The 27,787-nt window shown below is 40.8% G+C and overlaps 1 protein-coding gene across 2 annotated transcripts; it reads right to left on the reverse strand.

Annotated features, from left to right (window-relative positions):
- Window positions 1-2,650: 2,650 nt before the first annotated feature.
- On the reverse strand, window positions 2,651-27,787 carry LOC143109125 (lysophosphatidylserine lipase ABHD12-like). Of its 2 annotated transcripts, XM_076271757.1 has the most exons (14): window positions 27,365-27,787; window positions 27,069-27,205; window positions 26,495-26,594; window positions 25,984-26,118; window positions 25,756-25,786; window positions 25,621-25,666; window positions 25,312-25,441; window positions 24,991-25,028; window positions 21,592-21,671; window positions 20,882-20,964; window positions 20,676-20,754; window positions 10,111-10,235; window positions 9,760-9,788; window positions 2,651-3,327 (listed from the first exon to the last, which is right to left on the reverse strand). In XM_076271757.1, the coding sequence occupies exons 1-13, from the start codon at window positions 27,463-27,465 to the stop codon at window positions 9,761-9,763; spliced, it is 1,113 nt and encodes a 370-aa protein (XP_076127872.1). In that variant the 5' UTR covers window positions 27,466-27,787; the 3' UTR covers window positions 2,651-3,327; window position 9,760. The 2 variants fall into 2 exon arrangements, with proteins under 2 accessions (XP_076127872.1, XP_076127873.1); XM_076271758.1 differs by lacking the exons at window positions 2,651-3,327; window positions 27,069-27,205 and having other exon boundaries at window positions 9,558-9,788.

A 27,787-nucleotide genomic window follows, 5' to 3' on the forward strand; every position in this document is an offset into this window, starting at 1 on the left:
CCAAACCTATGAGTCTAAGCCTTAGTTTAAAAAAATCTTCAGGTGTAAGTAATACTGTACGTCAAAGAACCACATTCTGTGTATCAAGAGTCACGGTGGACCAGTGAAGTTGCTTCTTCTCCACCCTTCTCTTTTCACAAAACTCACGGGGGGGGGGGGGGGGGGCATCTGTGTCCGTCAAAAGTTTGGAATAACCTAATTGACTGACCTAACTAAAGACACTTGCTTGTGATTTTTAATAACATTTTTGCATGGTAGTAAATGTATTGAAATTCTGTTTGGGGGTCCCTCAGACCACACCACAGATTTGGTCCCCCCCAATGTTGACATCATGACTACGGCCTTGCGGAAAAGGATATTAATGCTTTGATTAAGTCTGAAAAAAGAAAGAACAACTGTAACATCACTAAACTGGAAAGGAAAGCTTTGGATGAATTAAGGGAGAACACTGGTTTAATTGTGAAATCTGCTGATAAGGGTGGTGCCATTGTTGTACAAAATAATATTGACTATGTAGCTGAAGCGCTGAGACAACTGAGCAATGTTGAATTTTATAAACTGTTGTCAAAAAATCCAATGGATGACTACATTAAAGAAAGAGATGAATTGTTAAACAATGCAATGGAAAATAAGTGGTTATCGAAGAACCAATATGAATTTTTGAAAATAGCTCATCCTGTCACCCCAGTATTTTACTTGCTCCCAAAGATCCATAAACGGCTACAAAATCCTCCAGGCAGACCAATTGTTGCCAGCAAAAATTCCTTGACAGAACCCTTGAGTCAGTTTGTAGACATAGTGATAAAAGATATTGTAAAAACACTCCCAAGTTATATTGCTGACACTAGAGATGTTCTTAAACTGTTGGCTGATATGTCCATCCCAGATAATGCTTATCTTGTAACATTTGATGTGGAGAGTCTTTATACGAATATCCCTCATGAAGATGGCTTGGAGGCCATGAGCTTCTACCTTACAACTCAAAATGATTTATTTCAAAAGGAACTGTTAGTAATGATGACTAAGTTTATTCTCAAATCTAATTATTTCATTTTTAACAACAAGTACTACTTACAAATTCAAGGGACGAGTATGGGATCCCCATTTGCACCCAACTACGCAAATCTATTTATGGGCCTATGGGAGGATAGACATATATTCAACAGCAATCCTTTTAGACAAAACATCCTGTTCTTTAAGCGGTTCATTGATGACATCCTTTTGATTTTCACTGGTTCTGAAGATGAATTGAGCCATTTTAATGAATACATAAATGGGACATATCCTACTTTGAGGTTCACTATGGAGTATAGCTCTAAAAGTGTCCAATTCCTAGATCTAAAAATTACAGTCAATAACCATAAATTAGAGACCTCTATTTATAGGAAAGAAACAGATAGGAATACTATACTTCATTCATCAAGTTTTCACCCTGACCATCTAATCAAGAATATTCCTTATGGTCAGTTTGTAAGGCTAAGAAGAATCTGTAGCGATGATGAAGATTTTAAGGTTAAAGCCAAGGAAATGTCTCAAAGATTCATAGAACGAGGATATAACCAGGCAGTGATTAATCAGGCAAGTGAAAAGGCAGGCCAGAAAAATAGGAATGAGCTGTTGAATCCTACTCCTAAGAAATCAGAGAGTAGAGTAACTTTTGTAACCGAATACTCCACAAATTCCACACAGGTGAAAAGAATAATCAACAAACATTGGAAACTCCTTGAATGCGACCCGAGTCTGAGCCACTTACCAACTAAACCACAATATTGCTTCAAACGGGGAAAGAATATCAAAGATTTAGTAGTCAGTTCTATGTACCAAGAACCTCCAGTTACAAATTGGCTGACTAAACAAGTTTATGGTAATTATAGGTGTGGCCAGTGTGCACACTGCTCAAATACTGTTGACATCAAAACATTCACCCATCCACACTCAGGTGAAAAGTATGGCATCAAACAGTTTATCAATTGTCTCTCTACACATGTAGTGTACATGTTAAAATGCCCTTGTGGCTTGATGTATATTATCTTAAGAAGATGATCCACAACTTGGGACAGGTGTTCAGACAGAATCTTTACTTGCTACTATAGGTCTCCCTGGGGGGTTTTCTAGTTTTGTATGGATTTTTGGTAGTAAGTAAAAGATAGGAGTAACAGGATGTTCAGTTTTTAAGAATTCATATTGACTTTTTGTTAACCATTTATTTTCTAGAGCATTAAGCAGCAGAGCATCCCTGTCCTTCATGTATTTCTCAACTGGGTTCTGTGGTATAAAAATTGATGTTGTTTAATTGTCTCATTGCTTCAGTCATATAGTCTTTAGTATTTTGTATCACAATTGCCCCACCTTCATCTGCAGACTTTACAATAATGTTCATATTTCCTCTTAATTCATCCAATGCTTTTCTCTCTTGCATACTGATATTATATTTGTTCTTTCTGCTTGCTGTCAATTTGTTCAAATCCTTCTCTACCAACTTGCTAAAAGTCAGTAAGGTGGCATTTTGAGCACCAGGGGGCATAAATGTGGACTTCTTCTTAAATGTATGCAACGGGTCTAGCACATCATAACTCACAGTGTCACAAGAAGGTTTAGAATGAAAGAAATGTTTAAGGTGCAACTGTCTGAAAAATTTGTATGAGTCTACTTTCAATTTGAATGCATTAACTTTATTTGTAGGGACGAAGGATAGTCCTCGACTGAGTACCCTTAGCTGTGAAGGTGTCAAAGGATGGTCAGAAATGTTTATCACCGTATGCTCCGGGTTACACAATTGGGGTCGCGGTCTCCTCTTGCCCCTCCTCGTTTTCTTGATTTTCTTCCTCCTAAAAAAACATCTTCGGTGGAGGATGCACTGGTTTGTCCCTGGTCGCTCGTTTCTGGCTCACTAGTCAGGAGGAGCTCACGCTGTCGTAGTTGACCTCCTCGGCGTCGGTGTTGTGGTAGGCCTCTGGAGTGTGGTACTTGGCTCCGCTTACTGCGCTCATTCTGATTCCAGTTGACCACAGTTCCCTTCCTGTAATCCTCCGCATCTCGGGCATCTTGTGCTTCTTGTTGACTTAACCACACAATGCTCTTAGGTTACCGGTACATCCACAGTATTTTAGTGATGAGTAGGCTACGGCGAAACTTCGTGATGAGTAGGCTACGGCGTGAAACTTGCTTGTAGCTCTGTCGACGACGGGGAAGATCATCCTCCTACCTCGTGTCGAGCTGGTTGAGTTCTCACTGTTACTCCTCTCAAGTCGAAATCACGAAACCAAGTTGTTCTTTACTATTTACTGGCATTTATTCACACGTATGTGCAAAGGCGTGCCGTGAGAACTAAACATACAGAAACAGAAATACATGAAAATATAAATTACATTCTCATAGAGACCACATACATAGCGTAAATAACCGTACGATTACACGGACAAACACAACTTTGTCAAGCTAGCATTAACCTATTAACACAAAATAACAGCAAGAAAGCAACTGTACCTCATTGGCCGCTTTTACTTGAGAGAAATAAACCAACGGGTCTTCACATCTTCATTAAACACAAATAGTAATTTCCATGTACTGTATGAAATACACCAACTTTCTTGCATACTGTAGACGCTCTCAAACTGCGTGGTCCAAACGGTACCAATCCCTTCAAAACAAAAGCCCTGACACCATCTCTAGTAGCTTCAGAACTTTGGTTCCGGCATGAGTCAGGACGCACTCCAAGCTTAGACTTAAAAACTCCAATGAAATGAACACACAAATAATATGTATATATTTTAGCATTAAATTGTTCTTACTTCTTAACTATTTATTGATGTATGTATTCATGAACTAATTTATTTGTATTTATATTTCTTAGTCTATTTATTTATTCAGCTGCCCTCTACTGCAGCTACAACATGTTAATCTCTCAAAGTACGAAAGTCATTCAAAGCAGGAAATCAGTAGGAAATATGTGCTTGCTTTTATTGAAAGGCTGTTTAGATCCTCAGCACGGATCCTATCCTTATCTCATAATTACGAGATAATTATCTCGTAATTATGAGATAATTCTCATAACCTGATTATTTTTTTTGTGATGTGAATGCAATGCGCCACCGTATATTTGTAATATACTATCGTTTTAAAGCTTTTCAAATGGGAATTTATAGCCTACTCGAAAGGCATGTCATTGAAGACGTCATTAAAGGAATGCATTATGGTCTGAAACATTCATTAACAATGATACCATCCAAAGATACAGTTACAACGGTGACAAGAACATATTAACATTATTTAACAATTGTTAAAGGAACACGCCACCCAATGTCAGTAGTAATATATGTTCTTACCTTAACTTTCACGAGTTGATTCATACCTCTCCCGTGTCTGTACGTGCACTCAAACGCTCTGGTGCGCGGCGCGAATGTGTTAGCATGTTGCTATGCTAGCGGGCTCAGACGTAGAAGTAATCAAAAACATCCACGTTTTCCCGACTTAAATACAATTACACGAGTAGTTGATTAAAATGTCTACGGTCAAACAACATGAAACGTGGTGATTTTCCAAGCGAATAAACAGGAGAACTACAATGTGTGGCGCAATAGCACTTGGGAGTACTTCGACCTAGCATAGTAATATTAATTAACACCTAATTGTAGATCCTATCCACCACAGAGTTTAGAATCCATGCTTGATCGGCCTCCCCCCCCCCCTGCTGAGCGAGAGGCACACACAAACTAGAGATGCGCTGATGGGTTATTATTTCAACCATAACTGCATAACAAAACTTATCATCCATCCGCCATCACCAAAGTTTTTTGACCAATTTTCAAAACCACACCCATCCACAATCCGCTGGTTGTTTTAATGTATATGGGTGATGCAGCGCTGCTGACGTGAGGCTAGAAAGCTCTTGCCTGTTCTAGAAAGACTGATCCAATGCAGCAAATAGGCTATATTAAAAGGCTAAAGTCCTACATTGGCTATGTTGTAGCCTATCCCCAGAATATCAGCAGCAAACTCAGTCTCTATCTCGTAAAACAGTCTCCAAATAAAACGCACATCGGCATGTTGCCTATTCTGCCAGCTTGTGCAAATATATCGTCTAGAAAAACATGAGGCGGAGAAAAACATTAAATATTTAAATATCGCAAGTTATATCGTTATCGCAGTACTCAATAATGTTATTGCATATCGCATGTTTTCCTAATATCGTGCAGCCCTAGTCTCGTCAACGAAAACAAAACCTACATTTCCTCAGTTTTCTATTACTATTTTTAGCTCGTCAACATTTTGTCATATTCAGTAACGAAATTATCAGTGCTCCACGGCCTATTTGATGTGTTTTCATGCAGAAAGGGTCAATTTTCACTGGAATTACACTTTAAGATATACACCCTTCTCTTCTCTATGGGTGCATTAATCCAGTCTGATCCTACCTTAGCTGGACGTGGGTTACACCAGTAAGCCCATAGCTAAAGGAGCTATAGGCTAACTGGTCTAACATATTTTCCGCTAATAAGCAAATTTCCTCAAAGGTTGATTTCAAAACTGAATTTATACTTCATCTGGTCTGAAAATGTACGAATTAATATGGTTACAAAACCTACAGACAGTAATTCCGAAGAAAGTCTGCCCATTTCAAGCAGGCTCCTATATGCCTCTCCCACCCACAACACGTCATATTATGTAGAAGGTAAACGTCTTAAGGCCCAGACACACCAACCCGATTATCGGCCGTCGGACGAGGTCGGTGACTCGAGTCGGTTCGGTGTGTCCCGTGCTGTCGTCAGTCGGAGTCGCCGTTCATTTTGGCCGATTTCACGTCGAATCGGCCAGTGGCCGTCGGCCTGAATGATCAATCTGATTGGTGGAGTGTTAGCCCTTGACTACACAGTATTTCAGATTAGTATGACCATCAGCCCTACATTCAGCGATGTAAGTATGAACCCATTTTGATAAACTATCCTAACATATTTTTGCTAGAACTACCACACAGTTGCTGAACGCATGTTATTTCAGGTTAGTTTGCAACAACATACAAGTTTAACCAAAGTCCTTAGTTCCTACCTAGCTAGCGAACAATACTAGCAGTTCCCATTCACTTTTCGCTTACTGTGCTAACATTAGCTAGCTATAAAATTATTGTTGGATTTCATCACATACATTGGTGTGGGTATATCCCGTGCGAGCTTGATCACGTCTTATCATTGAAGGAGTCGTATGGAGTCGTGTGAAACGGCGTAACAATATGTCACACAACGAAAATGTAAAAAACGCATCTTACATGTGCCATGTCAGTGTGGTGAATGTTGCTGTGTCACTTCTTATCGCTGACATTTGGTTTATTATAGAGGCCACTATATCAGACTCTGAATCAACAGCTGTTGGACCATGTACAGCAGCAACCTTTTTCATCCATTTCTTTTACCCAGCGATGTTCTTCTGGATGTTGGTGTTTGCTCTACTGCTGTTATATTTCACTGTCATGGTTCTCTCACAGATGTCAAGGTCAACAATGCTGGCAATTGCATTCAGCCTTGGCTATGGTGCACCCCTCATAGTCGCCGTGGTAACTGTTGCAGCAACTGCTGGAGGTGGAGGTTACATCTAAGAGAACCATGTCAGCTGGCTCAACTGGAATAAGACCAAAGCACTTCTGGCTTTTGTGATTCCAGCATTGACCATTGTGGTCATAAACCTTCTAGTGATGATTGTTGTACTCTACAAAATGTTGAAAAGTGGTGTTGGAAACACAACATAGAATAATGACAGACATACCCTAGTGGTCATTGCAAGATGTGTCGCCATCTTAACCCCCCTCTTCGGCCTTACCTGGGGATTCAGATAGTGAGCGGAGCGCGAGCGAGCGAGGAGCGGATGGAATTTTGTTGGAGCGCGGAGCGCTTTTTAATTCAGAGACCGGAGCGGCCGGTCTGTTCCGCTCCAATTTCGCTCCGGCGCCGCTCACACCACGAGTCTGAAGTAGGGCTGAACGATTTATTGCATTTGCGATAATATCGTGATATGATGAAACGCGGTTTTCAAACCGCAAAGGCTGCGATTCGTAATATGTGACGTCAACAAAACGCATTTATACTTGCGCTTGACGACGCGCCACCGACTCTTAACACCGACTACTGAAGAAGCAAAAAATGTAAACAAGAGGACCAGCTAACAGTGTAAAGAAAGGTCTGATCACTAGAGCTACTTTGGTTAAAAATAAACCTCTTCATTACCTTTTGCTCGAACCTGCCATGCCCCTGGTTCTAGTTCATAAATACCCTGTGCTGCTACTCTGGCTGGTAACTTCGTTCACTTGTCCAGCTGACGATTAAAACTCCACAAAAGGCTGCACTCATCTGTGCACTGGGGACTTTTTTTACTGAAGTACAGTGACAGTGGGGGCATTTGCATTTGCGGCACAAACATTTCATCTCACAGGTTATGAATTGATGCATAGTGTTATCCTCAAGTAGTTGACACAGCTAACCACCAAAAACCCAGCTGTTCTAACATTAGCTTACCAGCTAAGGCTCTAGGCTGCATACATGCTGCTAACTGCTGATAACTTTGACTGTTTAAAGAGTTTTGTCTCCGCGATTGGCTTTGTTGTGATATGAACTAGTTAATTTGCATGCATGCATATTGCGCTGCGGTGTTGATGATGCTAACCTTTAGTTAACACCTAGCCGAACGGTCATTTGGCCGCATTTATTTGCGCTACAACAATCTACAGTAGTTTGTTCCGATTCACGTGCAAGTAGCCTACAGAGGAGAGGAGCGTGTGTGTGTGCGTGTGCGCGTGCGTGTGCGTGCGTGCGTGTGTGCGTGCGTGCGTGCGTGCGTGTGTGTGTGTGTGCGCGCGTATGGAGAGCACAGGACAAGGAGAAGCCGTGTCAGTGCCACTACATGTAGACCTATTTTTTAACTAACGAAAGAAGATCATATCTACATGAAATAGAAACAAAATAGAAACGTATCAGAATCATTAAATGTTTACAAGGCTGGAAGTTCAACAAATATAGGTCTACTAATGTGATTAAAATAGTTAAATAAAAAATATTTAATTTATCAATCTTATTCAATGACCTAATGCCATCATAACATAGGCCTGGGCTCCAGGAAAGAAAAGTTTATGTTTAACCTATCTAATTTTGTGTTGGTCATACTATAGAATAATATATTGCTTGTCTTCGTTGAATAAGACAGAAGATAAAGAGCTTAAAAATAATCACATATCGCATCGCAATCGCAATATTGGTGAGAAAAATCGCAATTAGATTTTTTTCCAAAATTGTTCACCCCTAGTCTGAAGCATGCCCAAATCCACCTAGAACTCACGTCTTCATAATGAAACTAAGACCGTTACATTTCAAAATGAAGACACTTGTCATAGTGATGTAACGGATTCGTTGCTGCAGCTAGGTGCAGAGGCTGCGGTCAGTGCCTAGCATTCAGAAACAGGAGCAGGGACGCAGGCCACGAAAAGCGCACACTCTAGACAGATCAAACACATACACACACTACACATACAGGGGTGGACGCAGCCCCTCACACAAAAAGGATCACACACGAGGAAGACCTAAACACGCTACACTAAAACACGGACATTAAAACAGTAAATAAAGACATTAACACACACAAACAACCCCCAGAGTTCTCCCCCGTATCCCAGAATGCACTGTCCCAGAGTCCGTAGCACATAGTCCAGCTTGTTACAGTGAGTTCGTTGGGGATGAAGTCACTAAATATTTTAGAAAGGAAACTGAAAGTCATAGGGCTTACAAGCGTACTATTCCTACAAAACAACTAGATACAAACAATGTAGAGCAAGAACAACTAGCCTATGTCGTGACACTGTTCCAGTGAGATTTATTTTGGAATTTAAGAAGACACATTTCGCAGAAACATGAGTGTGCTGCGGAGAGCAAAGGAAAACGTGAGCAATTTGAATGGCCTATGCTTTAAGTACGGCTGAATGGCCTATGCTTTAAGTACGGCTGAATGGCCTATGCTTTAAGTAAGGCTGAAGTAAAACTTGGACGCTAAACCTGTATTATTTAGGCAATTAATCCCACTGATCCCTTTAGTTTGAGGCTTATGTGTACGTTGCCAAGCTTGTTCATTGTTGCACTGTCGGTGTTGCATTAGGCTATCTTTTACAATACATGTTCTATGAGTGACATTGCCATTTCTCTTAGTTCTTTGGGATTTAAGTTTTCTAAGGTGACAATTCGGCTTGTAGATTATTTCTCCCTCTTTTAAATTGGAGTGAGCGTGGCGCGATTTCACTGGAGCGGGAGGATTTTGAAGTGGAGCGGGGAGCGAAATTGAGCGGAGCGGCCTGACGTGAATTTGAGCGGAGGAGCGGCCGAGTGAACAGCCACCTGAGCGAGGAGCGGGATATTCGCACTGCTCAGCTCCGCTCACTAGCTCTGGTGTATGGCACTTGTGCTATTGTTTTATCATATCATCATTCAAACTATATGAATAGTTTATAATCTATAATAATATTCTAGTTACAAAGAAAACTCTGTGGTCACATATTGTACTACTGAGGAACAATAATATGGCAGTGCTTAATAAATATTTAACAATATTTATTTGTCATGTGTATACAACCTAATTGACTATTCGTAGTAATGTAGATCATGTTTATGTGAATGATAATAATCTGTGGGATTGACTCAGTAATTCAGTCCGGTAGTGTTAGTCTCCATAATATAAAAATTACTATCAATACAATACTCTAGACTGCTGATTCCACTCGATGATGCTTACGTCACACTTTCAATGAAGACACAAACTGTCTGCAATAGAGAAAACAAATAAGCATTTATCAAACTTTGTTATTACAGAGATGCTCAAAATTATTTATACGATTTCAGACACTGCCCTGTTCTTAAGACCTAGATCGATACAGAAAACAACAATTAATAGATACAGTTGCAAAAGGCAATGTGCCTTCGCTGTTCACTTGTGATCCAACACATTTTAAAACTAAGAGTAAAACTAACTAAACAGGAAACAGGGACTAACCTTATAGAGTTGTTGTGTGTATGTGTGTGTGTGTGTGTGTGTTTGTACGTGTCTCTGTGTGTAATAGTACAAATGCTAACTGTGTTTTCTTACTTAATGATGTCAGGAAGTCGAGGATCCCGGTAGATCCCATTATGCAGGTATCCAAGGGAACCCTCAAAAGGAACAAGCTTGACGTCTTCATTTGAGTTTCGTGAATTCCGTGCAATTTCAAACAGCTGTTTAAAAGGATATGACCACGGTTTTGTCATATAACTCAAATAAACTGTGTCTTGCACATGATTCGAAAGCTGATTTACAATAATGTTATATGGTTCACCTAAGAAGTACTGAGATAATTGAGCATAAGCATTACTTAACAATGCACATTTCAAAGGATTTTAAAAGATCTCTGTACAAGAGAAATTGTTTTCAAACGTATACATGCTTTTTAGCCCTTATAGGCTGCTGTTTTGTGGGTTTAATTATGCAAAGAGATGAAGCTTAGTTTTTGGTAATTGATGGTAATGAGTGCTGAGTCTCAAAAAATACATATAGTTGAGTGCAAAGGTTTGCATTCCCTTACTCTTTCGACATGGTGCTGACCAGGTGTGTGTGTCTGTGTCTGTGTGTCTTTTTGGGTATGGGTGTGTGTGTGTGAAAGTGTGTCACAATGTGCATTATATTGATGTAGGATTTGTGATCTGTCTTGTTGTTTTGTTAGATGTTGTCATGTCTGTTGGATTTGAATTGTGCCCTGCTTAGGGACTGCAGATGTAAATTAGCCTAACTCTGGTAGCCTACAACGCATCAAATGGCAACATTTAGGTTAAAATTTGTAAATGGTCCCTAACAAATAAAATGAATAAAAATAAAATAATAATACAATTTAAAAAAAAAAAAACTCAGAAAAAAACAAAAAGGTGTAGTTACCGATCCTATATGTAGGGGCCTTTATGGGGATGCAAACTTTTACATATGTATATTACATTATATATCTAAAGATAAACATGATGGTGGAGTATTATGACCGTGCAGGTGAGGGTTATTGTTGTAAATATGTGTACGGGCTGTCGTCCTAGTTATCAGTAGACTCTCCATTTGAGTTGGTCCCAGATGTGTAATTTTCTAATGAGGTGGTGAGTTCACAGACACCTGTGGGGTATACTACGAATCTCGATTAGTGGGTTAGCGAGGTATGTTGTGCTCAAAGCCAGGGTATGCTGTGACACAAAAGTGGCTCTGTTTCAGCGTCGCTGTATCACCATGGTGTCTTATGCTGTCAACCAAACCTGGTCTTGAAATCTTGAAATACGAAGTTCTCTCACATGTAGGATTCTGCCATACAGTATATCTTACAGGTGGAGCTCTGCCTCTACACACATTTTGGATATCGTATGCACTTTAATAGTGTTGTGCGTGCAAATATCCCACTATGGACGTGCATACCATACAACAACTGATGACAATCGATTTATTTGATGTTATAGGTTAGACACTAAAAATGACCGCAGTGTAGATTACGCTATCGCTCGCAAATGCGGAAGTAATTTTAAAATATAGGCGGCCTTGTGCATCTCCACATTTCAGGATTGGCCAACATCATCCCAACACCGAGAACGCGCACAGATCTGAGCTGAAATCCTAGTTTGACAAATATATCACATAACCGCTATCGTAGTATCACTTAACTTATACCCCTGAGTCAAGGCTTTGTGAAGCCGCGATATGTCTAGATAGCCTAGATATGTCTAACGTGGTTCGTAGTATACCCCACTGGTATGAAATAATGTAATGGGCTAACATTTCATTTCATTACTGGCACATATCATTTGAACTCAAACATTGTTAATATGGTATAATACCACAATATATGCCATCAATATGCCAAAAGTCCTGTAAATTTCAAGGAAAGTGGGCTGTTAGTCCAGATCCTAATATATTTATTAGGATCTTTGTTATTATATTTGTAACAATAATAGCATAATAGTAGCATTCATACTAATGTAATGTACATGTTATATTAACAATAATATTATACTACATTTGGGTAGTTTTGCAATCAGGGTAAGCACTGTTTCACAAGGCCTAAAAATTAAACCTTATGAAATATCATTATTTCTGTTTTTTGTTGTTTTTCTTGTTGTTGTTTAACCTACATCCATTAAAGGATAGCAAAATATTTAATGGCGACTGATCACTGACAATTCTTCAATATGTACACTTCCAATGTTAAATGTGTGTTGAAGTGGACATCTGAAAGAAACTGACTGTACAAGGTTAATTGATTGCATAAAATATTTATAGTGTTTATTATTGTTCCTTGGGTACATGATCTAAGTAAGACTGGTTAAGTAAGTTGCATTATGATAGATAATGTATTTTTTATAGCATATTCATGAATAATGGACAAGATCTGTTTGACGGAAATGTTGGACAAGATCTGTTTGACGGAAAACTAGTGGTTAAGTTGTACAACTATGTAAGTTATTATGATGTTGAAATTGAATGTGGATATTTTGTTGGTAGGCTGTTACTTGGTTTGATGCATATCTGAAGTATTCCCTCTTCTAAATAAGTTCAACCAGGTCAAATATATTTCTGAACGTATGTTTGACAGAAATGTAAAACATGTTTCTGTGGTTCAAAATTCAAATTTCTCTGCTTTTTTTGACATCACAATTATAACATATTACAGAATGTCCCAGTGCAGACCTGCCAAACTTGAAACATTTTTGAGTAGCAAAAACGTAAGTTATGTCCATAACTATGGATCTATGAGACCGACCGATGACCGTCACCACGGTCTACACCTTGAATGATGCCATCCTTCTACCTTTTCTCGAGACCATTATATCAACAATGTCATGTGACTGACCTGGAGGCTGTCCCGCAGTAATATAATGCATTCAGGGACATGCCTCTTCCTCTTGCCTGGAACGCCTCAGCTCGTTCCGAGCGACAAGAGATGGTGACGGTCATCGGTCGGTCTCATAGATCCATAGTTATGGACATAACTTACGATCTATTTCAACCTCCCTCAGACCGTCACCACGGTCTACACCTTGGATGACTAGTCCCAACAGTGTCGCGAGGACAGAAGACTACCCATCACCAGTCAGGTCGGCCACCAACATAACAACAGTGGAGCCGATAGTGGCAGATGTCACATTGACTCGTTAAAGTCTGGTGTGTAGACACTGGGTGAACCGGCAACTTACCCCCATAGCACCGAAAGCTGTGTGTGTGCGCCTGTCAACGCAGCCACGTGTGATCAACACAAGCTCCCAATGCCTTGACTGGGCATAGAGCATTAAGAGCCCCTTCAGCTTGGCAAGCTGGCTCAGGGCAAAATAGCTCCAGTTCAATGACATGGTTAACTGACTGAGGGTTCATCCCCTAAGGGAAGAATAATGGTTTCCACCTCAAGAATGTAGTACTCATGGAGGGTGCACATAGCTCACTTGCCATCTTGGCAGAGCATGTGGCCAAAGATGCAGTTTTATTTTTGCAGGTGGCCAAACATGCAGTTTTATGCAACACAAACTTGATGCCCCAGGGGTCCACCTGGGGTGGCACTCAAAGGCCTCACCACCCAGGGGAGGTTGCAGGATTGAGCTCTCAAAAATCTGCCTGGATGCAGGTAGTCAGCTTTTTCAGGAACTGCGACCCCATAGGGTCTTCTCCAACAGACAAATCTTCTACAGTGCCATGGGACACCAAGGCATAGACTTACAGGATACTGGATCAGCTGCCCTTCCCACATCCCAAAGGGAGTGAAGAAAGTGTAGCACCAAGCATTGGATGTCACTGGATCTAACTCCAGGCCCTGCATGAGGAGAGCAATTCCCATCTCTGCTGGAAATGCTTGGCAATACTCATGGGCTCAGTTACAGCCAGTTTTAACCCTGAGAAGGGCTGAGGATAGCGGGACCAGATGACAGCTTGACTGGAATTCGAGATTCCGAGCTTCTGGCACTGCTTTGAGTGAGGCCAGGCATGGAAATGTCCACAGCCGAGGTTTCTGAGTAACTTAGCAGCCACCCTTAAGCCCGCTTTGTGGTTGATATGGTACATAGCAGCAGAGCTGTCTGTCCGCACCAAGACATGCTTGCCCTGTATACAAGAGAAAAGAGCCCTCAGGGTGAAATGCACTGCCCCCAGCTCCAGAAGACTGATGTGCCCCATGTTCCATGGGGGCTCGCAGAGACCGCTCACGGTTCTGCCCTCCCAAACTGCTCCCCAGCCTGTCTGGGAGGTATCTATTGACACAAATGTACTAGACTGCCCAAGTTCTTGTACACACATCCTGCTGCCCAGTCATGGGGGCAGAGCTTGCAGACATGACCATCCCATGTGGAATCTTAACATGCCTGTTTTTCCCCATGAACGCCGGTTTGAGGCAGTCAGCCAGTGCTGCAGAGATCTGGCTCTGAAGAGACTGTGTGGGAACACCATCACTGCTGCAGAGATCATTCCCTGGATTCTCTAAAAGCCAATCGAACCTCATGTTTGCTGAGGCAAATGTCATGTAGGACTGCCAGAACTCTTGCCATCCTTTAAGGGGTAAGAGTGGCCCTCATTGTGAGTGGGTTCAGGTGGAGCCCTAAAAGACTGCCTCCTGAATTGGTTTAATGTTTCTTTCCTTTAGTTGAGTTTTAGCTGAGGGACTGAACATGGTACAGCACAGTGTCTGTGTACTACATGACCTGTACCCAAAAAGTGTATCGCAAGTTGGTAGTGGTGAACCACTTCCTTAGTATTTTGACGGGTAAGATTTGATGTATGTGTTGAAGCGCCGGAGGACTAAGAAGGGGCTGAGCCCGCCCCTCCCGTTTTGGAAACAAGGAAATATGCTGAGTAAAAGGCAGCCTGCTGTTCGCTTAGACTTTACTGTGACAATGGCGCCCCTCTGAAATGGCGTTGCTATTTCCTCTGCCAAAACATTTGCCTGGACTGAGGCCCCTTACTGTTATAGGGACCCTAAAACCAGATGGAGGCCGAAATTGGAAACTCCAATGGGTGGGGGAGTGGCAACGTAGTGGCCAAAGAGCTGGGCCAGCCAGCAGCAGCCCCCAGCCCGACAAGCCTCCTAGTCAATATAAGGACATGGCCATTCCAATATCACGGGTGAGTTAGGAATGGGTAGACAGCAGCATCCCACAAGTTCTTGGTGTCTGGACCACTAGCGCTACCAGACTTTATGATAGCTGCTAACAAAACAGCCAAAGCAGTCTCAGCACAGGCTTCACTATACACATTGTCACTAGCAGACCCAGAGCTCTGAAGCTGGAAGGAACCAAAGTTAAGCAAAAACCCAGCTACATCCGGCCTCTCTTCTCAATAGGAGAGCCAGTGTACAGAGGAAGATGGACTCTGTATCAGCCATATGTGGTTCCTGGAAAGGTGGCAGGTGGACAGGGAAAGTTCCTGCTGCCTAACCTGCCATGGATGGAGCTGGCCCTTGGGAGTGAGCGTCCCCTGGCCACTCAGTCAATCAGGCCCCAAATAGAGGCCGGAATCTTTAACTGCATGTCCTCTTCCCCTACTAATTGCCTAGAGGGGGGAATTAAGCTACGGCCCTCTATGGCTCTTTTCCTCCTATACCTATAGGAGTGCACACAATGCTGTCTGCGTGAGTGACGATCATGGATACTGTCCTGCTCTCCATCACAGGTGGGAGGAGGAACAGTCACTGCATGGGGATGTTCAACCAGGCCAGACCACACTCCTCAAATGGTCGATACCAGCCGGACATGGGCATTCCACATCTTCTGTGAGATGCACTTTGCCCAAACATGGTTAACACTTCCTGTCTGTCCATGATTTGGTGCCATAGTATTGTCAGACGGTAACAGAACCCTTTTACCACTGCACCATTGCTGTGAATGGTTTCAAACATAACCTAGCCCAGCTGCACACAGTAATTTGACACTGAATCCCTGGCCCACAAGAACAGAGGTTACGGGAGATGTTAGAGTATTAATGTTAGAGTATTAAGTGTAACATTAAAAATATTGTAAACTTAATCCCACATGGATTACATCCCAGCAGCCACGTGACTGTCATTGTGTGACTTCTTTCCGGCGGTCATGTGACTTTGTCATCGTGCGACTTCTTTTCAGCGGTCATGTGACTGTCATTGTGTGATTGTCACGCAGTCATGCGACTTCATGTCATCATGAGACCACACATCTCGTGTGTTTAAATGAGTTATTTCCTGTTGCATTGATTACAGCTAACAATGGCGTTTGGATGAACATCAGAACTTCTTGCACCTCGTCATCCCGGCTAATCCCATGTTAAAATTAACCATTTTAAAAGATTGTAAACTCAAAGTTAAATAAACTCACCACTCATGTATGTGTACATACACGGGAGAAATACAACCTCCACTCACAAGAACGTATGAGGGGAACATAGCAACCAATTTAACAGCTGCGCACAGTGTAAAGGGGGGGGGGGGGGTGGGGGGTATAGACCCTGACAAAAAATATGAACAGTTACAATTACAATTACATCACACACACCTCCACTCTTGTATGTGAACATACAAAGGGGCAATAGACATCCACTCCTGCACACGGATGTGCGAGGGGAATATAGCAACAATCTCACTAGTTGCGCACAACAGTTAAGGGAGATAGTAATTTAACCGAACAAAAGGGCTTTGCACCTCCGGTGCTTGGGCCCTAACGCTGGAAAACGAAGTAAAGTGAATCTTCTCCCACCACATGTGAACACACCGTCTAGGCCGGCAGAGCCTAAATGACTCACTGTGCAGGAACACACTAAACTGGAGAACAAACTTCTTCTACTGCATGTGAACACACCATTTAGGATGGGAGAACAGAAAGACTCTCCGCGGACGTACTGCTAGACAGGAGAACAAAGATTTCCCACTACATGTGAACACTTGGCCTGCACGCCATTTAGGCTGAGAAAACAGAAACTCTCACCATGCGTGAACACACTGCCTAGGCAGACAAACATCCCCACTGCGTCTAAACGCCCTGTTTAGGCTAGTAAACAGAGAGACTTACTATGCGAGAACACACAGCTCTAGCTACTCCTGCTGCATTTGAAAAGGCTGTTTAGGCCGCAGGACCAAAAAGGCTTATCGTGCGCGAACGCACTGCTTAAACTGGGAAATGTTAAGGTTAGCAGACTAGAAACGAAAGACAAGCTGCAACCCAACGCGCGCGAACACGCCGTATAGGCCAGTAAACTGAGAGACTTACTGTGCGCGAACACACTGCTTCCTTTTTATTACTGCTGTATGTCATGTATCCTGAGTTATTTTAGGCTGCAGGACCAAAAAGGGTTACTGTGCGCGAACGCACTGCTTAGGCAGGGGGACAGCTTTCCTCCTACTTTGTGTCTGGACCTGGCACTGTGTGTTATACAGTGTTGTATAAAGTACTAGAAAGCAATACTTGAGTAAAAGTACAAGTATCGTACTAGAAAAAGACTTTGGTAGAAGTGAAAGTTGCCTTTTAGAATATTACTTAAGTAAAAGTCTTAAAGTATCTGATATATACTGTACTTAAGTATCAAAAGTAATTTTCTGATATTTAATGTACTTAAGTATTTGAAGTAAAAGTAAAAAGCAAGCGGTTTTATCTTGAACTTTTATTGTAAACTTTATTTTGGCTTACTTATAGTAAAGCATAAAGCATATTCAGGGTTCCCATATCTTCTTAATCTCACTCATCAAATCAAATCACATTCTTTTCTAGGACTTTTTAGGCACAATTCTCTGAAATGAAAAATAAATAACTTATTTCTTTCACAAAAAAAAAATGACCTGCTTGTAGGGAGAACATTTTGGTCATGTGGCATGAGCATTTCTAGGGCTTACTCCCCAGGTCACCGTCACTCACACACACACACACAAAGGCCACCTATGTCCAGCAGCTACTAATATGCATTAGTTGAAACTGAAAAGTTCATCTTCAAAAGAAGCTGGTTTTCAAAGTTGCCAGAATTCAGTGCCCGGGAGTTTCAGGCCCAAGACCGACCATAGTGGTGGAAATTGGATAAATTAAGCAACATTTCAGCTCTTACTATCCTGTAGTTTTTATTAGTACCATGGTTCAACAAATGTGTAAAGGTTATATAATAATTCACTTCAACTGAGAAGTTAACAAAAAATATTCCACTATTCCACAAGTTACCAAAGCAGAAAGAAAGAAAGAAAGAAAGAAAGCCTTTGAAATGTAGCCTATCCCACGCTTCCACAAAGAGGCATATTGAACTAATGTTTAGGCTACATGTTTTTTGCATGGGTAGGCTATATTGTTGTTTGGTGATTTAGCCTACTCCTTTACTACACCCTCTTCTGAGCAAACAAGGCATATAGGTTTATCATGTAGGGTAATTGCTCTTTCTTACATTAAATAACTTTAATTTATCCTCTCTACTTGTCCCCGTAGTCATGGCCTCCTCATCACTAATTTCGGGCTCATCATTTTCAGTGGTCGACTGGTTGATCTGCTGCTGAGTCTCTCCTGGCCTCTTTCTACCCTCCATCCTTCCTGACGCTTGTGTCTACTGTAGGCCCGGCTTGGCTATCCGTATCTGAGAAAACTTTTTGGAAAAGACGGGCTATATGGACCCAACCAACTCTTTTTGGGAGGTGAGAACTCCCTCACGTAGGCTATAACCCATGCAGAGGCATTGCATTGGTGTCATGCACAGAATGCGGAACGTGTCCTACTTTAAGAAAAGATAGACTAACGTGACAAATGTCAATATTTGTTTCCTCGACCGGCCCAAAAGTGAAGCGGCCCACCGGGAATTCTCCCGATTACCCACAACGGGCCTGATTCAGTCTTACTCTTCTTGGACTGAAGACAACTCCTGCGATGCTATGGATAAATAGCCTTTCACAGGCCGCTAGGGCAGGTAGCCGATGTACAGAAACATTTCTTGCAAATACGGCCACGGGTGTATGACGTTATATTCACCACTAACCTGTTCACCGAGTTCACCACTATTGTCGGGGTGGTCGTAAGATAACGGGAGTTCCTCCAGTAGGTGCTCGTGCTTCCATGGCGGTCCTCCTCCTTTAGTAACAAACAAGAGCTGAAATAGCGCGCGCAGCGTGCGTAATGCAATCTAGGAGCAGTGATTCGCCAAACCTCCCTTATTGCAGTCGCACACATTTTTTCTAATTTTATGTTTTAGTAACGAGTAACGAAGATGCTTAGTGGAAATATAACGGAGTAAAAGTATACATTTTATCTAGGAAATGTAGTGGAGTAAAAGTGGAAGTTGACATAAATTTAAATAGCGAAGTAAAGTACAGATACGTGAAATTTCTACTTAAGTACAGTAACGAAGTATTTGTACTCCGTTACATTACAACACTGGTGTTATAGAAGCTTAAATATTTTTAAAACTATTCTTTTCTCCCACTGCATCCTTACTATGCTAGAACACATTACAGACAGAAAAACAAGCTGTATACCCACTGCGCACAAATGCGCTATTTAGGCCAGCAAACCGAAAGACTCACTGTGCACGAATGCACTGCTTAGACAAAACAACTTTTCTCATACTGCATGTGAACACGCCGTTTAGGCTGGAGGAACAGAAAGACTAACTGTGCGCGAACGCACTGCTTAGACAGGAGAACATATTTTTCCATATACTGTTGATTTAGGTCGGAAGACCAGAAGTGCATGCGCGACCATTGATTGTGCGCGAACGCACCGCTTGGAGAACAAGCCTTTTCTCCTAACCTACTGTCAAAGGGAAAACCAGTTTGAATCCTCAGGGACCAAAGGCGCCTGCACGATAACGTGGCGGATTACTGGCTTCTAATGAAATCATACTCACCGGTCTCAGAATTGAGGCGAGAAAGGCAAAGAGGAAGAGGCATGTCCCTGAATGCATTATATTACTGCGGGACAGCCTCCAGGTCAGTCACATGACATTGTTGATATAATGGTCTCGAGAAAAGGTAGAAGGATGGCATCATTCAAGGTGTAGACCGTGGTGACGGTCTGAGGGAAGTCGAAATAGATCAAAAATTCCCTTCATGCATGCAGCCAAAAACAGACACATTTTGGATAGCGACCCATTATTAATGAAATATATCCATCAACTGTAAATTTGATCGAATATGTTCTTGAAAATGCAAACTGAATCTTTTACAGTAACTATAATTTTGACAATCTGTTTTAGATCCTATTGATCCTGACCTATTAAAACACTTTTTAAAACAATGTTGATAGGGGCTGAAATAATAAAATCACTTTGATGTTAAAATGTGTGGTTGCCACGCAAACATACGCACAGGCTGCTAGTAGTCCAGCTTTCTGCACACAGTAAAATATTGTGAATATAATGTGTTGATGTAGTGTAGTTTTAAAATGAAACTACAAAGTATGAAATGTATGAAAATGACTGAAAGATGTTTTTTGTGCCAGCAAATGGATTTTTACAATTATTTTTCCAATTGTCAAGGTGCTGCGCTAAGTCTAGTCATTTAAAACAACATACAGTTATCCAACATAACCACATATTTTGAGGTACACAGACATATATGTAAAATGTCAAGCTCTTACCCTGATTGTGAAACTACCCATATATCATTGCTAATAATACATTTATTACAGTATATGCCTTGAAAACACATATCCATCCATCACAGCTCCTTTTATTGATATTACCTCCTGAGCCATGTGAAATGGCACAAGATGGTCATCTTCAGCATGAAGAATCAGTAGTGGAGACGTCATCTTCCTAACACTATAGAAATAAGGTGAGAGAGTGGAAGCTGTGTTTCAATAGCTGTATTAAATATGAACTCTTATGGGCACAACCTTATGTCTAATGACAAGAATATACATATCTTAGAATGATGTAGTGTACTTACTTTTCATCACTTGGGAAGACCACTTTGTTCTTTGACATGGGGTCCAGGAAAAGATATTCAAAATAGGGGAATCTCCGATAAAACTGAAAATAACCAGTTTTGTTTGACTAACTTTGAAAATTACATCAATCAAACAGAAAATATGTTATGTTCAGAATATATTCTCTGATAACAGGCATATGGTAAAAAAGAGGAAAAGAGAAATGAGCCACCTGAGAGATACATAGGCCACATGGTGTGATTAAAACAATATTTGAATTTGAGTTTGAAAAGGCATGGCGTACATGTTATAATAATTTAAAATGTAATCCCTTACATTGATCAGTGTAATTGTATTCTGAATTACTGTATTTAAATACAGTTATTTTGTATTTAAAATACATAATCCGAAATACAAGTATTCAGTTACTTCCCAACAGTCCTAAAACCTGATAGACTCCATAGACAGTAGTGGGAACCGGATAGCTCAACAACCTCCTGTAGCTTCGTCTTTGTTGCCCATGATTTCCTTTTAAAAGTTTTTTATATTACAAAAGAAGATATCAATAATGACAAGCCAGCTGGAACCTGCCATTCTTTCTCTCTCACTCGTGCACGCTCAAGATGCGTAAAACATATGTTTCTAAGCCCAATTAGAGATAAAAAAAATGTATGTGTCCTGAAAAAGAGATAACTCCATGATTAAAATTTATGCATAGTAAAATATGTACCCAGGTAAATGGATGGAAGGCTCCTCCTTTGGGTACTTTTGAGAATGCTCCCTCTAGTATGACTCCATCAATTGTGGTGCCTGTGAGGAGAGTTATTTTTTCAGTAATCCAGTACAGTGATGATACAGGGTATATGCAGGAATCATAGAGTTGAATTTACTACTTTTTACTACCTTTTTTACTACCTCCTCAATATGTTTTACTACCAACACGACATCAAGCAGAGCAGCCCTTTTTTTGGGGGGGGGGGGGGGTGATACCACTTACTACTTGCTATAAGGTATGTGTTTTTTTGTAGTGTCGAGGAGTTCAGTTTCAGTTGTCCTTACCTTAACCCTAGCTCTTGAGTTATCCTAACCAGCCCTTAGCCCTAATAAGGTGAATGATAACCTTGGCACAAATGACGCCAAAACACCAAACATGTGTGGTGAAAAATGAAGAACAAACACCGAATACCCCCCCCCCCCCCCAAAAAAAACCAACAACTCCAGTCTAAGGATAGGCCCAGAAATCGATTTATATGGATAAAGCCATTATTATTGGTATGGTATTGTTGTTGCACATTTGACACAAAGCAGTCCGTGAAAACATGCACATCAGTGGACTGCTTTACTGAAAATTGAAAACTATGATTTCATTGCATTACTCAGCATGGATGCAAGATGCTTGCATGATAAATACTTCCCAAAACAACAGTTAGGTAGGGAGGTAAGGATGCCATTTAGGAGTGTAAATCAAGTTTAATCACAATTTGATAAAATATAGATTCTTTAAGCCATTGATTTGATTCTTTTCAATACTTCAAAATGTGTAGCAATGCGATTCGATGCAATACTGGTCTGTTGTCGATAGGAAATTATAGATTTTGGTTAGTTTTCATGGATTCAAATGCCAATATTATAGGCTAAATTATAGGCCAAATACTGAACATTGACTGTGGAATCAAGTAGGTTACAGAGTTTCTTTCCCCCCCTAAAACCTCCTGTCACTAGCTAGATGCTTTCAAATTTAACAATGTTTTAAACTCATATGTTGCAGTTTTCTGTCACTGCAATAAAACTAGCCTATTTGGAATATTTTGTAGGCCTGCTGTTCCTTTTATGAGAACAATTTAACTGATCAAGTTTTCATAGGCTATTGAATGATTTAAATGTGAATGCCATAAACTTAATTCGCCATCAACTTTAGCGTGGTTCTTCACGCAGTTGTCATCTAAATGCAGTGTTTTGTAGGCTATTCAAAGAATTTCACGTTCATCACTCAGTTGTGGTGTAGGTCTGTCTTGAGTGATCGCTGTCCCTTTAAATGTCTGGGACTTTAAATAACGGGACTTTTAAACTGCATGCTGTTTTTGTTGATGCACCGTCTTTGATTCAGTTTTCTACCGTTTTAATAAATGACACGCGCACTTGCGTGGTTAAAACTAAGGAATTGTTTTCACTCGTTTTCTTGCAATTCCGTAACATTAGATACTAGGTCTAGGTTACGTTAAAAAAAAATTGTCGGTTACTATGTCAGTGACTAGTTCGAACTTTGTTACTGATGGGCTAGGTGGAATTTTATTGCACGGTTCTGGATGATCACAGTCAGATGGAAGCGCTACCGTCAGCTGAACAAAAGCTTACACTAGTCAAGTCCATAGTTGTTAAAACTTCCAGCTGAAGTAGCCTAGTGTAAACTGACGTTGTTTGTATCCCTGTAATATCAACTGAAGCAAAAAGGCTTTTTTAATTAGGCAAGATGCAGTTAAAACATGTAGACACAAATATTAAGCAAAAAATGTAAAATCATATATTGAGGTGGTGATGAAAAATTTACTACCAAGTCAAATTGCATTTATTACCTTTTACTACCTTTCAAGGGCCTTAATTTTGGTAGATTCTATTTACTACCTTTTACTACCGCGCGGACACCCTGTGATATTTCGCCTAAATACAGAGTGACAGTCCCATTGAAATTGTGCCTCACTAAAAGTCAAGAGGAAGTGAAACAAATGGGGATCCTCCAACAACTTATCTACTACTGCTGCTGCCCCATCCACACATTGTGGATCCACTCCACTTCACTAATTCACCTGTATATTCAAACTGGATGCATTGCTGCATTTTTTCCCTTTTTGTCAAGGAAACACTTAAGTGTTAACACATATTAAATATTTTCTAAAACTAATATAACTAACTAATACAACTCTTAATACTAAGAGAGGTTACATTTACATTTAGTCGTTAGCTGATGCTTTTACCCAAAGTGACTTACTAGATAGATAGATAGATACTTTATTGATCCCCAAGGGGAAATTCAAGAGTACTATTAGGGAACCATCAAGGCACAGTATCATAGACACGTTAGTGCAGTAAAAAGTAGCCTGCTACTTGCATAGAATCAAATGACAGTTCTAATGGAGTTAGCAGAGTTAGGTCAAGGGAGGCAGAATAGGCATAGTCCAGTGGTACAGTATGTGCTATTTAAGGCCTACGCACACGGTCGGCGACGCGATGGCGACTTGTGGCAGGCGACCGGCAAAATGTAATAGAATTGAAATGAATGGGGCAACGCATATGGCAAGTGGAAGTTGATACAAAAGTTGGGAGTAGTCACGTCTCAACGTTGCTTGGCAACCATTCTGATAGAGGAAATATATATGTCTTGGCGGAAGAATGATTATCTATGAATAAATTGTTACATTTCTCATTGCTGTGCCTTAATTTTATGAAATCTTGCCAGATATGTAGAAAAGCAATAAGCCACTCGAGTCTGTATGTGGGCCTACCTTTGCTGTAAATAAATGTACATTCTTCCAACTGCCATTTTTGATGTTTACAGGCGTTACTACAGTCACTTTCGATTTCAAAACTATAGCGTCATCCTCTCTTGATGCTGATTGGGCAGGTAATCTGCCGATTGATGAAAATGTTAGTGAACTAATGGTGTTCCAGACTAGTATCTCCCTGAAAGGACATCTAGGTGGGTGTGTCCAGGCTCGAGCGCTACATCATAGAAATGATTGAGAATGCACAACCAGCACATAATCAATGGAATAAAATATTTCGATCGTGTCCCAATATTTTCTCAATTAAAGCCTCTGCTCACGAGAAGTGCAATCGTCGGGAGGTAACATGTGCCTGTATGAGGACATTCAGGTAAGAGGGTGCCCAACCAGAGACTACTTTGTAGGCAAGCATTAGCGATTTGAATTTAATGTGGGCAGCTACAGGAAGCCAGTGGAGCTCACTTACAGTAAATGTTCTTATAGTTTCAAAGCAGTGTTACTGGTTACTCTGTGGGAGGATTACTACATAATAACCTATTATTCAACTGCCTTCATAGCTGCATTTATTCACTTTTGGCAACATTTGATACTTAACACACAAACTAATAAAGTATACTAAAAGAGTTTACCTTGTTCTTGTAGTCTCACTGCAGTGTTAGTGGCAACTCTGTGGGAGGATAATGTAATTTAGTAAACTATGCAATCTTAATTGAGATAAGTAGGCTGTAATGACTTCAACATTTCAATTCACTGAAATATGATGTTGTGGATTTTGTTGTGTATGTCAATAGGCATCCAGAAAACATGAGTGGTCAATGCTGAATAGTATAAATTAACAAATCCAGGACCAAATGTATATTGCCCATACACATAATTCTGAAAAACACTTTCTAATCACTTAAAACACTTTAATCTACTGCATATGAGGTTGATAACATAACATCACTCACCCTGTGCCCAGTGAATGTCCCCAGAATATCACCAGGCTACTCCCACTGCGTGCTTTTACCCACTGGTACACATAGAGGGCGTCAGTAGTCAGGCCTGCTTCAGTCGGTTCACCAGAGGAATCTCCAAAACCTACTCAGATGTCAAGACTGTTGTTAGTGGTCAAGTTGCTCTCAGACATATGTATGAAAACGTTGATGAGGCAAATGATGATCTGGCTATTCCTGGAAGTCAGGTTTTTCAGCATGAATTGGAAGTAGCAAATTATGAAAATGCAAGCATAGCCTACAACATGGTGATGTAGCACAGACCTCTGTAGTCCAGTGATAAAACATGAAAGCCAGCAGCACTCAAAAGCTGCAATAAAATAAAAAGCATATTGTCAATACAATAATTAATGGTTTATAACAATCGTCTTAAAATAATAATAATAAAAAAATACTTACATTCACAACTCCAAGTCTGTGAGTGGCGCCTCTGCTCCCAAGAATTTATGACAGCACAGAAGACAAGCACATTCTCAGAGTCAAATTTTATAGAAAACTGCACATACAAACTGACTTTGAATGACACATCCAATATTTCAAATAGTGGGTAGGCTACTTATGACTCTACTTTTAATGTATGTCTATCTTCTATTATATTCAATACATGAACATTGCCAGAACACTCACGACTCAGTGCAGCACCTCGTGCCCCCATTTCCATGCAGGTAGATGACTACTGGAGCTCCCATTTGTAAGGTCTGCTCGTACCATCCCAGATCCTTCCCCTGAGCTTCCTGCCAATGGGTGTCTGGAACTGTGTGCCTGATTACAACAAATTAGATTAAAAAAATGGCCAGATGAATTTAAATTGTTTGCCTATATGAAGGAAGGAAGGAAGGAAATAAATAATGGAATAATGTACAGTCACAATGATTATAAAATGTGATCAGAAAGTGATTTAAGATTGAGAATAGACTAATAAGGATTTGGACATTAGCCATTCTTCAGGGCTCCAATTGCACCAATAAAGGCCACACTACAGTTTTCGATAAAGATAGGCCTATTGCTCAACACAAACTCAAAGCACATTAGGTGAATGTTCAGGTTGCTGCTGAATGCTCCAGCAATATGGCCCAATGTAGCCATTGCTCTGTAAATCATTGCCACTGATAAATAGTCCATTAAATAAATAGTTTACCATATTCCCAGACTTATGCCTTCCTCCGATGACAGGTAGAGGTTAACCGTGTGATTGAGGGAAAAGTCTGCTGGATGACTGAGATCGGTGAAGAAAGGAGCTGTAGATAAACATCAGTGAATGTTTAGCCATGCATGCATATGCGTAGACCTTCTACACAGCCCCTAAAGCAGTGGTTCTCAAAGTGTGGGGAGGGCCACTGGGCAATAGAGACATGACAAAAGTTTGAGAACCACTGCCCTAAAGGAACATGGTTGGAATGTATTCTTATCGAGATTAAGTTTTGCATTCCCTCGAAATAAATTTTGAGTTCCCTCACAAGTTTTGCGTTCCTTCAAAAGCCAAAAGTATTGCGAGGGTATACTTCGATTGTGGGAACGCAAAAGGAGCTCTACAAATAAATTCCCACCATCGCCCATCGGATAATGAATTGTATACGTGTGGCCATTCGCACACTACATGAATAGGCATTTTGGCTCGGTGCTTTGACATAAGTGAAGTTAATCTTACTGTAAGTCATTTTGGGTAAACGCGTCTGCCAAATGAATAAATTAAAATGAATAAACTCACTCACCAACATAAGAGAACATTGGATGGCTCAGGATTCCAGGGAAAAGTCGCTGTGCAAAAGGTATGCACAAGTACAGAATACCAACAGCCACCACAATTTGCACACATACCCTAGTGCACCTTTTAGACCTCGAAGACTGCCTTAGCAATTTAGGGAATAGTAAAGGATAAGATAAAGTGTCAACCTGAGTGACTGTTCTGTCATGCCTTATTTAGTAAGCTAACTTATTCATTTGTAGCCTAGGCTACAGCATGTCAAAAACTAGTCCGCGCTCACTGCGTATGGTTAACGTAGCCTACCTTTCTTGCACTTTAACATGGCTTGTTTCCTGGTGAACTGCACTTGATTTGTCGGATCGGTCGGGTCGTTTTCGCATGTTGGTAACTTTTGAGAAGATCATTAATAGATAAGTTAGGCTACAGTTGTAGTATGCTGTTGCGTTTGTTTTGAGGAAGTCCGTCGGTGGTGGGCAGCCAACGTTTTCTGTTCTGCTAGGACAAAGTTCACATGTTCGTGTTTGTGGACCACGGTCAGATCAGATGCACTTAAGTCTTGCGCAAGTGTAGGGTCAGTCTACAACGAAACATGTTTGTAAACTCCAGAGATTTACAGACCTGTTAAGCATTAACATAGCATTAGGCCTATAATGAGTGATATGGTTGTGAAAAACCACTGTTTGATTAGCCTACTGTGCTAAAAGCAGTCCCTAGACGATAGGCAAC

The sequence above is a fragment of the Alosa pseudoharengus genome, unplaced genomic scaffold (genome assembly GCF_046254945.1).
Source record: "Alosa pseudoharengus isolate Yale_2024_CS ecotype anadromous, Long Island Sound unplaced genomic scaffold, YU_APseudo_1.1 YU_APseudo_1.1_scf_7, whole genome shotgun sequence".
In the NCBI taxonomy this organism is placed as follows: Eukaryota; Metazoa; Chordata; class Actinopteri; order Clupeiformes; family Clupeidae; genus Alosa; species Alosa pseudoharengus.

Excerpts from the sequence above, each read along its gene's own strand:
- LOC143109125 (XM_076271757.1), bottom strand. The coding sequence starts at position 27,465 with ATGATCTTCTCAAAAGTTACCAACATGCGAAAACGACCCGACCGATCC. Across the intron at positions 25,787-25,983 it reads ACGAGGTGCTGCACTGAGTC|AGGCGCCACTCACAGACTTG; the intron begins GTGAGTGTTCTG and ends TCTTGGGAGCAG. Across the intron at positions 20,965-21,591 it reads CCTTCCATCCATTTACCTGG|TTTTATCGGAGATTCCCCTA; the intron begins GTACATATTTTA and ends GGTTATTTTCAG.